The following is a 13,416-nucleotide window of genomic DNA, read 5'->3' on the forward strand; positions in this document are numbered from 1 at the left end:
TAGTTCATGACACTGTACGACACTCTGTTATCTGTACAGATGCCAAGTTATAGCTCTCTGTCCATTCCTCGTTCATGGTTACAGATAACAGTGTGTCATACAGTGTCTTAAGATATCTCTAGAGACGAGGGGCAGTGGTGGGCTGGAGTTTAAGGAAGCCTTGTAGCTCCAGTCTGTACAGCACTAAACAGCATCTAACACTGGTGACTTCCATCGAGTGCGTTTACATGTGCTTAATAATCCGATGATGACAGACTATCAGATTTTGTCAGTGATTTACATGAACTTGAGTAATCAGATAAAGGGCAAACTCTTGGTCTACGTGAGTCAGACAGTAATCAGATTTCTGCTTTACAACCAGCCAATAAACTCTCAGAAGAAGACGAGACGTAAACGTAGCGTAAAACTCTAACACTGTGCCGCTTTACCTGAAAATATGAATGTACATCATCTAGAAGATCAAGAATATTTGAATCCTTCATTTTGTCAAGCATGTGTTTGGTTTCGCGGCGACGCCGCTCGCTTATTTCTGGTACCGTTGTCTGTTTTCACACATGCTCAGACTGAGGAATGAGAAAGAAATCAGAGTAAGAGCTCACGCTGAGAAATCTGAGTACTGAGCGAAAATCCAGCCCCTTCATCAGATTTCTAGATCAGAGTGTGGTGTTTACATGACCTCGTCTTGCTTTCGAACAGAATTCGCAGTAGAGTCGGCTTTATGTTATCATACCTGAGACGCACAAACCCCTGAAGCTAAGAAGTTCTGAAATCTTTCTCTGGTTGTTCTTCTGCATGACGTGCTCGAGGTGGATGGTGGTTCACATATACCTTCATGAGTGTCTTTCACTAGTTCCCTGGTCCTGAGTCAGACTGGGGTTGAGCAGATGACCTCTTAAGGTCTGACATAGACTTAGATTGTGTGGGAAAATCAGATTTTTTTGACATTTTTTTAAGCAGCAACATTAACGATAAAAAGCTCGGCTCATCTGCTTTGGTCGTTATGTTTTGCTGCTCTGGTCCAAATCCTGCATGGCACAGGCGTTTTTGATCCTTAGATTATTAGTTACTTTTTGAAATGATAAATGATTAAAAACCAGTCCACTGGCAGACAGACACATTCACACCAAGGGGTGTGCATTTATAATGTCCAATCGGCCTGACTGCATGTCTTTGGACTGCGGGGGGAAACCAGAGAAAACCCATGCAGACACAGGGAGAGTATGACCCTGGTCACCAGGCCGGGGAATTGAACCCAGGCCCTTCTTGTGGGGAGGCAGCAGCACTACCCACCACGCCACCGTGCCACCCTAGTAAGAAATAGTTACCCATAAAAATAATAATAATCTAAAGTTGCTACCTGTCGCCACTAGTAATGTAATTCATTTTATTATTCGCACACTATTAATTGTGCTCGCAAATGCACCTATTTTTGGCCCAGTCTGCAGCCTGTAAATACTGTTTAGTATCGCAGACTGAAACACAGACTGTGCAAAGGCAAAGTTAGACTGTGCTGTTCTTTTCACAAGAAGCTGCTTATGTTTCCTTTTTTGTAGCAAGGAGCAGCATTTGATGAAAGGAACACCTTGCTGACTGTCAAGCATAGAGATGGATCTCTATTGTTGTGTGGCAGCCAGTGGCTAAGGAAACACTGCACAGGTAGATGGAAGAAACTGAAGCTGAAAAGAGGCTCGACGATGCAAAACGTAGGTCAAAATCTAAAAACTACTTGGGGAAGCACAGTTCTCTGACCAGGTCTCTGTGAGTAGGTCTCTTACACACCAGAATACTTTATTGATCCCAGAGGGAAATTGCAGCTGTGCATATAAGACACAACAAGAATGTCGCAGAAGTAGAAGCTTCTAAAAGCAATAGTGGATGAAAAGTCATACAGAAGAATAAGAAAGACTCCTCAATGACTGCAAAGACCATTTCCAAGCTGTTCTGCCTGCCAAAGTACATACATACTGACTTACTAGGGTTTCCATACTTTTACACAAGCCACGATTAGGCAATAATGCAGAGGTGGGTACAAGTCACTAAGTTGCAAGTGACAAGTAAGTCTTAAGTCTTCAAACTCAAGTCCCAAGTCAGTGAAGGCGAGTCTCCAGACAAGTCCATCCATCCATCCATTTTCCAAGCCGCTTCTCCGTCAGGGTCGTGGGGGGATGCTGGAGCCTATCCCAGCAGTCTTTGGGCGGAAGGCAGGATACACCCTGGACAGGTCACCAGTTCCAGACAAGTCAACAGGCCTAATTTTCGAGTCCTAAACAAGTCAGTCTGCATTCTTCAGCTAGTTTAAGGCCACAACACTGAATAACGGTAACATTACTGTAGCCTTGTAACGACAGCATGTTAGCAGCGTATGGCTGTATATTCATTCCAACTAAAATACAAAATCCATGGTACACAGATAACCATGAAACTACAGTGAAACTACACATGAAAACCCTTTTAAAAGTACTACTCAACTTAATTTAAAAAAGAAACTTTATATTTGAAAACCCAACAAAGTTTACAGAAAAGACGGTAGAATGATGGTGAATGTATGAAGATGAAGTCGACTTTTTTCTGCCACCTTCTTATGTGAATTTTGTATTCCACCTTAAATGGTGCAGCAGTTACGTTCTGGCACCTCACTGTGCCACCACTTAAGGTGGAACGGCAAATTCCAATAAGCAGCTGGCGAATAAAAAGTCAACTTCAGCTTCGTGGTGTATACTGTGGTTGTTTTACCTGCAGAAGCTCTTAAAACAGGTCAAACAGAGACACTGTGTCTCTTCAGTTTTGCTATCATGAGGAAAACGGTCGGTTCACCTGGTGAGATTCTCCGGTAAGAGTTTAAGCTCTGAGCTGGGCGCATTGACGCTGTCGACGCTTCGCCTATTTCCTATATGAGCTTGAGCTCTAACACTTCTCTTTCCTTCCGAAATAAAATAAGCAGAGCTCGAACACAGTAACAGACGTCTGACGACGCTGCTGTTTATACGGCGTAGAGTCCCCTCTGCAGTCAGGCTCTCTCCACGTTGAGTCTCAAGTCTTTCCGAGTCACAGCGCTCAAGTCTGAGTCAGAGTCTGAGTCGTCGGTGTTGAAGTCACAAGTCTTTCTTGAATTTGGAGTTGAGTCCAAAGTCATCAAATCCGTGACTCGAGTCAGACTCGAGTCCAAGTCACATGAGTCGAGTCAAACCTGTAAACACTTTGCCTCTTTTTTACCTCTTTTCACAAACAATGACAAAATACAGTGTATCATTTGGCCAGGGTGCACAAACTTTTGCATGCAACTGTATGTTTCAGGCCTTAGTCTGAAAATCAACTGCAGATGAAGCGGAAATATATTCTGCATCACTGCTCTGCTGGAAGGCATTTACAGTCCGAGGGATTTCCTTCCCCATGACCGTCACAGCCCAACGCAGATAAGCAGACTTACTCTAAAGACCCCCACACGCCTGTGATGTAGTGGAAAACACTGATACAGCTGTGTGTGTGATATCATGCTGCTCTATATAGCCCCCCACAAACCCCCCCACCCTGCCTCACACACAGATACAATGCCAACCAAATATGTTGAAGATAAAACCGAATATATAAATAAATATAGAAACGAAAGGAAAGCGCATTAAATAAATAAAGAGCTGTTATGTAAAGTGCCCAGAGAAAACTGGTGACATTTCAGAGGCAGCGCTAGACTAACAATTGGTGGGGGGACAAGACAGTCGTCGAGAAATGAGGACATTTTAAATATCAAAACTGGTTCAGCGTTTACAGACAATCAAAATAATTTCAGCAGAGGAGCTGCGGCTTAAACTCCACTATAGTCAGTTCAATGAGTTTATAAAATACTTACATTTCAACTTTTAGCTTTAAACATTAAACATCTGGCTGTGCAAGTCATTTAGAGTGGTTTGGTGCGTTCTAGAGAAACTTATCGACTCAGTGGTGGTGATAGGAACCAGATGTATGAAGAGTTTATTGACTCTCACAGTTCCCTCACAGATTGTAATGACATGAAATGGCTATGAATTCACTGCCTGATATCTGAGACACTGTTTTACAACAGTTCTCAGAAGGTTTTGGCCTATTTTAAACATCAAGAGAACTTCTTTCAGGTTTCTGACTATATGCATGCCACCTTTTTCTCAATCCATGAATCTTGTCGCACAAGCCCGTAGGTATTTAAAGCAATATACATGTATATTCATGCAACACCGTCTGCAGACAAGACGGAATACATGTGTGTGAATGAGAGGGAGGCAGGTGGAAAGGTGAAGATGCAAGGAGTAGAGGTCGTAAAGGTGGATGACTTCAAATATCTTGGGCCAACCATCCAGAGCAATGGACAGTGTAGAAAAGAGGTGAAGAAGAGGACAGCAGTGCGTCCTGCTATGATGTTTGGTTTGGAGACTGTGGCTCTGTCTAAAAGACAGGAGGCTGAGCTGGAGGTGGCGGAGATGAAGATGCTGAGATGTTCGTTGGGAGTGACGAGGATGGACAAGATTAGAAATGAGCAGATCAGAGGGACGGTGAAGGTGGAGCAGTTTGGAGATAAAGCCAGAGAGGCCAGGTTGAGATGGTTTGGACATGTGTTGAGGAGGAATAGTGGATATATTGGGCAAAGAATGTTGGAGATGGAGCTGCCGGGTAGAAGGAGAAGAGGTAGACCTCAGAGAAGGTTTATGGATGTAGTGAAGGTGGACATGGAGATGGTTGGTGTGAAAGTAGAGGAGGCAGTGGATAGGGCAAGATGGAGGCAGATGATCCGCTGTGGCGACCCCTAAAGGGAGCAGCCGAAAGAAGAAGAAGATTCATGCAACACCGTCTGTAGGAAGTTATAACTACCTGAGTAATTCTGGTCTGCTTCTTTTGGTCCCTTCATCATGAACTGTATCCATAATCCATTCAGAATGGTTTAGTTTTTTTTTTTTTTACAGTGGTGGTTTATATACATAAACACACATTTATATATATGTACACACCACCACTGTAAAAAAAAACAACCATTCTGAATGACTTTACATCCCAACCACAGAACTGCACAGGCATTTTGATAAACAGTCCGTTATTTTTATCATAACCTCGCAAATTAGTTGTACTGTTGATTTGAAACACGTCAAGACTCGAAGGGGGGAGCTCATTAAATGCCCACCAACTGTAAAAGGTACTGGGTAGTTAAGATTTGTGCTGGTTGTCAGATCTGAAGCTTTCCAGGCTGCCTGTGTTTTATCAGAGCCCCAAAGTGCTTGCAGCTGATTACTCTGACTGAGATGCGTTTGCAGACCTGACATTTTGGCTGCGGCAGCAAAATTAGGGCCAAGCACGACTAAAACCTCAGCCAGACTAATTAATGTGGTGTTGAGTGTGTGAGACGGGTGTTTGAGCCCGATTACAGTCTGAGTCTATTTCAAGGTCTGATGATCAATAGACTGATACAAATAACAGCTGAAAACAATGATGAGTTACACACAGACCACAAAACAGACTCTCTCTCTCTCTCTGTCTCTCTCTCTCTCTCTCTCTCTCTCTCTGTCTCTCTCTCTCTCTCTCTCTCCCTTTCTAATAATATGGCCTGTATGTATTATAAATACAGTACTGTGCAAAAGTCAGAGATCACATTTCATGTATTTCATAACAGGCATTAAGCATTAAGGTCTTTATTTTCAGCAGTTATTTGTGAGGAGATTAGATATTAAGATCATCCACTTGCGTGACAAAGAAGAAAGTCAAGGAAGAAGCTGCAGAGAAAATGGGGCTCTTAACAACCACCTGGAAGACCTGGTAGACCCCCAAAACTGCCCCCGTCAGATAAACAGCACTGAAAGCTTTGATCTCTGAGAGAGAGGAGAAGATCAAGCTGCTTCAGATCTGAAAACATCCACAGGTGTTTCTGTCCATCCTTCCACTGTGAGAAGACCACTCAGCGCTGTGGGTCTGAAAGGACGTGTAACTGATCAAGAAGAACCTCACTGAGAAAAGGAGATGGACACATCGAACAAAGAAGCTGGACGATGGACTGACCGCCCCAGAGTCCAGAACTCAACACCACTGAATGGGTTTGATTAGTTCAGAAAATCATCAACCAGCTTCTCAGACTGAGCTTTGGGGGCGTGACTGCAGATTCTCAGAGGAGCTGAAAGTGAGGCTCCTGAGAGGAACGGCAGCTGGATTGAAGGTGAAGAGTGATGTGATATGTGGTTGTTGAGACGTTGATGTAATATTGTGTTAAATACATGTTTCTGCTTTATTTCCTGACACTGAACTTGGGCTTTGTCGCAGTGCTGTACATGACTGCTGTGCGACCAAAACCTCGTACTGACATTTTTGTTTTGTTTTTCTGTTTTTGACACAGTCTGAAAATGCCTGTTACCCTTTACAGTGTGTGTGAATTTCATGACGAATGAACCAACAGAAATAGCCCAAAATGACCAAGAAAAACTTCTGGTTCCATTGACTTACATTAAAAGTAATGCATGTTTTTTCTTCTCCTGTAAAGTTCCCATTTTGGAGATTCCCGACAGCAGCCATATGTAAATATCTGCGTACAATAATGGTCTAATTGTCTCTTTATGACCTCCGTGACCAAAAAGCAATGCTTCTTAAAGCAATCAAGCATGTAGTGTTTGCAGTCTAACAAACACGCACACATCAGCAGGCGGTCACTCCTCCGACTCCTGAGCACGTTCGCCCATCTCCTCCCATGTTAATTACCCAACATCCGTAAGCATGTTATGATCACCACATCACTCTTCACATGCCACCTTATGGCACTCCAGCATTATGAAACCCTTCGGTTTATGTTGCTATGCAGGATTCCCTGCACTGTTATGTAATAATGCAAAGCAAGTGTGTAACAACACAGCAGCCAAGAGAGACACAAGGCAGCGCGTTCGAATGCAGAGCGGTGCTCGGCCCACACTGCGCGCTATTAACGCTGCCCTGAGTGCAAGTGACTGGTGCCAATCCTCTGCACATCTGGCACAGCTGTTAGCACACACACACACACACACACACACACACACTGGTGTGTAACAACTAGAGTATTTGCTGTGTCTCTCTACCTTCATTACAGCTTCCATTCTTTTCAGGAGACTCAGTTACAGTGTACCAAAGTGGTCTTCTCACAGTGGAAGGATGGACAGAAACCCCTGTGGATGTTTTCAGATCTGAAGCAGCTTGATCTTCTCCTCTCTCTCAGAGATCAAAGCTTTCAGTGCTGTTTATCTGGGATCAACCAGCTCTTCCAGGTGGTTGTTAGGAGCCACATTTTCTCTGGAGCTTTTACTCAGTCAGTTTTAATCAACTGTTGAACATCCGTTTTAGAAAGTCCTGCTTTTTCCTTTTGACCTTCTCCCTTAAGTGCTGTTTATCCGTTACTTCTCAGTTAGCCAGACAAGCTGAGGACTGTCTTAAACCTTCTCTCCTTACAGATGTCCTAAATAAACTGTACCTAACGGCTGTTTAAATAAGAGATCAAATCAATCTGGGATGGTCTATGACTTCCGCACGTTGTATATGCCATATAATTAATACTAATAATAATAATAATAATAATAGTAATAATAATATTAATAATAAGAAAAAGTCCCCGCAACGTCAAAGTGTTTCCCATAATTCTGGGGACCTTTAATCACCTTAAAAAGCCAAATAACAAAGCCAACGTTACAAAGACTCTGCTTTAAAAGTGCTTGGCCCCCTTTGCCTTTTGTTTAGTTTTGTGTTGTTTTGTTGTTTGTTTGTTTGTTTGTTTACACTCACCTGCGTTCCTCAGCTTCTTGTTCCTGCACACGGACAGAATGACCAGCAGGTTGCCCACGATGTCCACCACGATGGTGAAGATGAGGATGCCCGCGAGCGTGCCGGTCACGGGGCCGGAGGCTGCCTGAGCGCCCGGGCTGCTGTTCCGCGCGCTCTGGGACACGCAGTCGGCGCAGCTCGCGTTCCCCTCCAGCGCCATCCTCCTCCTCAGCCTCGAGCCGGCTCGCCCCCCGCGCGCTCCTCCCGGCGCCCAAGCCGCTCCCGCGCGTCCGCTGGCATCCGAGAGGCTGACCGGTGACGGGGACGCCGCGGCTCGGTTCGCGCGCTCACTGCTGCGCCAGTGGCTTCACGCGAGCAGGACCGCGCGCCCTCCCGCATCCTCGCGGCATTAAACAGGGGGCGAAGATGAGCGACGCGGCGCGAGCGGCTGAAGCGCCCGCGGCTCTCAGCTCAGCTACTTTTCCCGCGAGCTCGCGCCGCTCGTCTCCTCGCGCCTCGACTGAGGGGCAGAGAAAAAAACAGAAAGCACCCCGCGTGCAGCGAGAGCGCGCGCCGTGTTAAAGGGGAATTCCACCATTTTTTCGAAAATTCTGCCTGATTCAGTCGCAGAGGTCAGAGATTCAGGGGGGTTTGGGTCAGAGGTCAGAGATTCAGGGGGGTTTGGGTCAGAGGTCAGAGATTCAGGGGGGTTTGGGTCAGAGGTCAGAGATTCAGGGGGGTTTGGGTCAGAGGACAGAGGTGGCCACAACATATGGGAATGAGATCCTAATGCGTGGCCACATCCCAGTAAGGCGTGGGAATGAGATCATGTCTTATTAACCTGTGGTCAAGGCTTAAATATGTATTTCCCATGCCATACTAAGTTGTGGCCACGTACTGTTATCTCGTTCCCACACCACACTAAGTCATAGCCATGACTTAACTATCTTGTTCCCAAGTCTTACTAAGTGGTGACCACACATTCAGATCTCATTCACAAGCCTTACTATCTTATTTATCTCGTTCCTACATCTTACTAAATCGTGGCTACAAATGAATTATCTTGTTCGTACACCTTACTAAGTCATGGCTATCAATTAGGATCTCGTTCCCAAGCCTTACTAAGTCATGGCCACAACTTAATTATCTCGTTTCCAGGCCTTACTAAATTGTGGGCAAAACTTCTTTATCTCATTCCAGCATCTTACTAAGTCATAGCTCTGCATTATGATCTTGTTCCCATGTGTTAATACAGCGTGGTCACACATTATTATTTATACAGGATGTTGTCAGTGGGGCTCCGTAATCTAGGACAGAGCTTTTCACATCAAACCACTATGAATGACTTTATTTACATCAACCATTTAATTAATTATTATTTAATTAAAAACTAGTGGAGTTCCCCTTTAATGCTCGAGCTCCCAGGACAGGCGGCTGTAAATGTCAAGAATAAATGTCATAATGGATGTAAGAAACTGAGTGATGCTGAGATGGGCTGAGACGCAGAGACGCTGAGACACAGAGACGCTGAGATACAGAGATGCAGAGACACAGAGATGCTGAGATGCAGAGACACTGAGACACCGAGACACAGAGACACTGAGATGGGCTGAGACGCAGAGACACAGAGATGCTGAGATGCAGAGACACTGAGACGCTGAGACACAGAGACGCTGATATGGGCTGAGACAGAGAGATGCTGAGACACAGAGATGCTGAGATGGGCTGAGACGCAGAGACGCTGAGACACAGAGATGCTGAGACACAGAGACGCTGAGATACAGAGACGCTGAGACACAGAGACGCTGAGATGGGCTGAGATGCAGAGACGCTGAGACACAGAGATGCTGAGACACAGAGACGCTGAGATACAGAGATGCAGAGACACAGAGACGCTGAGACGCAGAGACGGGCTGAAACGCAGAGACAGGCTGAGACGCAGGGATGCTGAGATGCTGAGACGCAGAGACGGGCTGAAACGCAGAGACAGGCTGAGACGCAGAGATGCTGAGATGCTGAAACGCAGAGACGGGCTGAAACGCAGAGACAGGCTGAGACGCAGAGATGCTGAGATGCTGAGACGCAGAGATGCTGAGATGGGCTGAGACGCAGAGACACAGAGATGCTGAGATGCAGAGACACTGAGACGCTGAGACACAGAGACGCTGAGATGGGCTGAGACAGAGAGACGCTGAGACACAGAGACGCTGAGATGGGCTGAGACAGAGAGATGCTGAGACACAGAGACGCTGAGATGGGCTGAGACGCAGAGACGCTGAGACACAGAGATGCTGAGACACAGAGACGCTGAGATACAGAGACGCTGAGACACAGAGACGCTGAGATGGCCTGAGACGCAGAGACGCTGAGACACAGAGATGCTGAGACACAGAGACACTGAGATACAGAGATGCAGAGACGCTGAGACACAGAGATGCTGAGACACAGAGACGCTGAGATACAGAGATGCAGAGACACAGAGATGCTGAGATGCAGAGACGGGCTGAAATGCAGAGACAGGCTGAGACACAGAGACGCAGAGATGCTGAGATGCTGAGATGCAGAGACGGGCTGAAACGCAGAGACGGGCTGAAACGCAGAGACGGGCTAAGACACAGAGACGCAGAGATGCTGAGATGCAGAGACGGGCTGAAACGCAGAGACGGGCTGAAACGCAGAGACGGGCTAAGACACAGAGACGCAGAGACACTGAGATGGGCTGAGACGCAGAGACACAGAGATGCTGAGATGCAGAGACACTGAGACGCTGAGACACAGAGACGCTGAGATGGGCTGAGACAGAGAGATGCTGAGACACAGAGACGCTGAGATGGGCTGAGACGCAGAGACACTGAGACACAGAGATGCTGAGACACAGAGATGCTGAGATACAGAGACGCTGAGACACAGAGACGCTGAGATGGGCTGAGACGCAGAGGCGCTGAGATACAGAGATGCAGAGACACAGAGACGCAGAGACACAGAGATGCTGAGACACAGAGACGCTGAGATACAGAGACGCTGAGACACAGAGACGCTGAGATACAGAGATGCTGAGACACAGAGACGCTGAGATGGGCTGAGACACAGAGACGCTGAGATACAGAGATACTGAGACACAGAGATGCTGAGATGCTGAGATGCAGAGACGGGCTGAAACGCAGAGACGGGCTGAAACGCAGAGACAGGCTGAGACACAGAGACGCAGAGATGCTGAGATGCAGAGACGCAGAGATGCTAAGACACGCTAGTGGTAGCTAGCTACTCTGTCCTAGCTTTAGCGGGCTCACCTTGGCAGAAAAGCTTTTACTGGTTTATGCTATGTTAAAATCAGGTCGTCACAGATTAGACCTGGTGCCATTAGAACCTGATGACCTTCATGCTTCAGTGTAGAGCCTTGATGCCGAGACCAGCAGGATCTATCCTTGAATCAGAGGAGTATCCTGCACATTTCGAAGGCCAGACGCTTTCCTTTCAAATAATCCTTGATCTGAAAACACTCACTTTTGCTTACGCCCTGGCAGTCAATCTCCAGCCCTCCTGCAGAGGCTCCAGTCCTCAGGTGTACTAGCAGGATGAATTGGTGCCCCACATCTGATCCACTCTTTGTGCCTTCCTGAAGCAGAGTCTTGTGGGAGCTACTCTTCTGAAGTAGACTCTCTACCTCAAACCCACACTTCAACACATGGCTCTGTGCATCCGGGCCCTTAGATTTGCTAGCAGGGTGCTAAATTACATGGGACAGTTGAACCAGTTGCGACTCTTTTAGGCCTGGATACCTGAACCCCATCGTCTCCAAGTCTAGCATGTTTTTCTGTTAGACTTGGACAGCCTTTGAGTTTGCAAATTCAAGGAATATTGGAACTTAGGAAGCCTTGACTTGTTCATTTGAACAGACAGCAAAAGAGCAAAACCATGGTGTCGACTTTGGCTCAATCCTAGTTCTTACTATTAGCCTCACCCCTCGTTTTCGGTTGTCTCCTTGGCACTTGGAGCTGAGTTACTGAGCAGTGGTTGAAATCTTCCCTCTGAAATGGAACCCTCAAATAAAAAGAGCATCGCTTCATTGACCCATATTAGTCCCACAACAGGGAAATTTCACCTCTGCATGTAACCCATCCGCACAGTGAAACATCACATACACACTAGTGAATGCACACGCTAAGGAGCAGTGAGCTCACTTACCCAGAGCAGTGGGCAGCCCTATCCACAGCACCAGAACTCGTCTGCACTGCTCTAGAGTCCAGTGGTGGCGCTTTACACCACTGCATTCCATGCTTTGCACTGCGCTTGGATGCAGCTGCTCGGCCATGGAAACCCATTCCATGAAGCTCTCTACGCTGTTCTTGAGCTGATCTGAAGGCCACATGAAGTTTGGAGGTCTGTAGTGATTGACTCTGCAGCAAGTCGGTGACCTCTGCGCACTATGCCCCTCAGCATCCGCTGACCGCTCTGTCATTTTACGTGGCTGACCACTTCGTGGCTAAGTTGCTGTCGTTCCCAGTCGCTTCCACTTTGTTATGATCCCACTGACAGTGGACTGTGGAATATTTAGTAGTGAGGAAATTTCACGACTGGACTTGCTGCACAGGTGGCATCCGATCACGGCACCACGCTGGAACTCACTGAGCTCCTGAGAGCGACCCATTCTTTCACTAATGTCTGTAGAAGCAGTCTGCAGGCCTAGGGGCTCGGCTTTATACACCTGTGGCCATGGAAGTGATTGGGTCAGTGACTGAATACTTTTGGAAATAGAGTGTAGCTAGTGAGCAAAGGCTAATAAATTAATAATAATAATAACAGTAAATGACAATGTCTACATCACACAACAAAACATGTCAACCCAGCGGCTAAACTACATTAAAACTACCCACTACCTTGGAAACAACCCAACAAAATGACCCATAACCTAAATACAGTGTTTAGGAAGAAAAAACAACCCAACTGTTTGAGTGGACGGGTCACTACTGAACACTACTGAGAGTTGGCTCTGCTCCTTGTTGCCTAACAATGCATGCTATTCCCAATGTGGAGGGGTTCTTTCCAGCACAGCTGGCTCTGAAGTTCTTCAGAAGTCCTTAATACCTTAATGAACTGGTTCAGTGTATTAGATTAGGGTTGGAGTGAAACTCTACAGTCTGGTTGATCTCCAAGGCCGCAGTCAGGCACTTCTGGTGTGGCAGATTCTTGGCTTCGCTTGCTTGTAGCCAATGCTGGTTCAGTTCCCTCTCTAAGAGACACGTAGGACCTTCCTGAGTTGGCACCAGTACCACAGTTGGCTTCAGCAAGCAATCGTTTGGACTGCGAGAGCATCACCCACCACACGTTCAGCCCTCCCCAGTGTCTCCTGTCTAATCAGCATCAAAGAAACAGCAGTCAGGCCCTGAGATCCAAATACCTGGCAAGTTTGTCTCCTATTCAGCGGAGGAGCCAGTGAAAAAGTGGAACTTGTTGGTCAGCCTCAAGGATTTTAATGCGTGATTACTTCGCTTATATTCAATTAAATTCAATTCAAGTTTATTTGTATAAAGTTTTTTACAACAATGTTGTCACAAAGCAGCTTTACAGAGGTTTGAAAACATACAGTTATAACATATATCCCCCAGTGAGGAAGGCAGAGGCGACGGTGGTGAGGAAAAACTCCCTCAGACTGGAGGAAGAAACCTTGGGAGGAACCAAGACTCAGAA

General features: G+C 46.4%; 1 protein-coding gene across 1 annotated transcript in view; it reads right to left on the reverse strand.

Annotated features, from left to right (window-relative positions):
* mtnr1c (melatonin receptor 1C) overlaps positions 1–8,232 on the reverse strand; it is a 58,669-nt gene extending 50,437 nt beyond the window's left edge. Inside the window, exon 1 of the mRNA XM_017721904.2 lies at positions 7,750–8,232. Coding sequence (XP_017577393.1) covers positions 7,750–7,948 — 199 coding nt within the window. The 5' untranslated portion in view covers positions 7,949–8,232. The remainder of the gene's footprint in view (positions 1–7,749) is intronic.
* Between the last annotated feature and the right edge of the window lie 5,184 nt (positions 8,233–13,416).

Source organism: Pygocentrus nattereri, chromosome 23 (genome assembly GCF_015220715.1).
Source record: "Pygocentrus nattereri isolate fPygNat1 chromosome 23, fPygNat1.pri, whole genome shotgun sequence".
Lineage (NCBI taxonomy): Eukaryota > Metazoa > Chordata > Actinopteri > Characiformes > Serrasalmidae > Pygocentrus > Pygocentrus nattereri.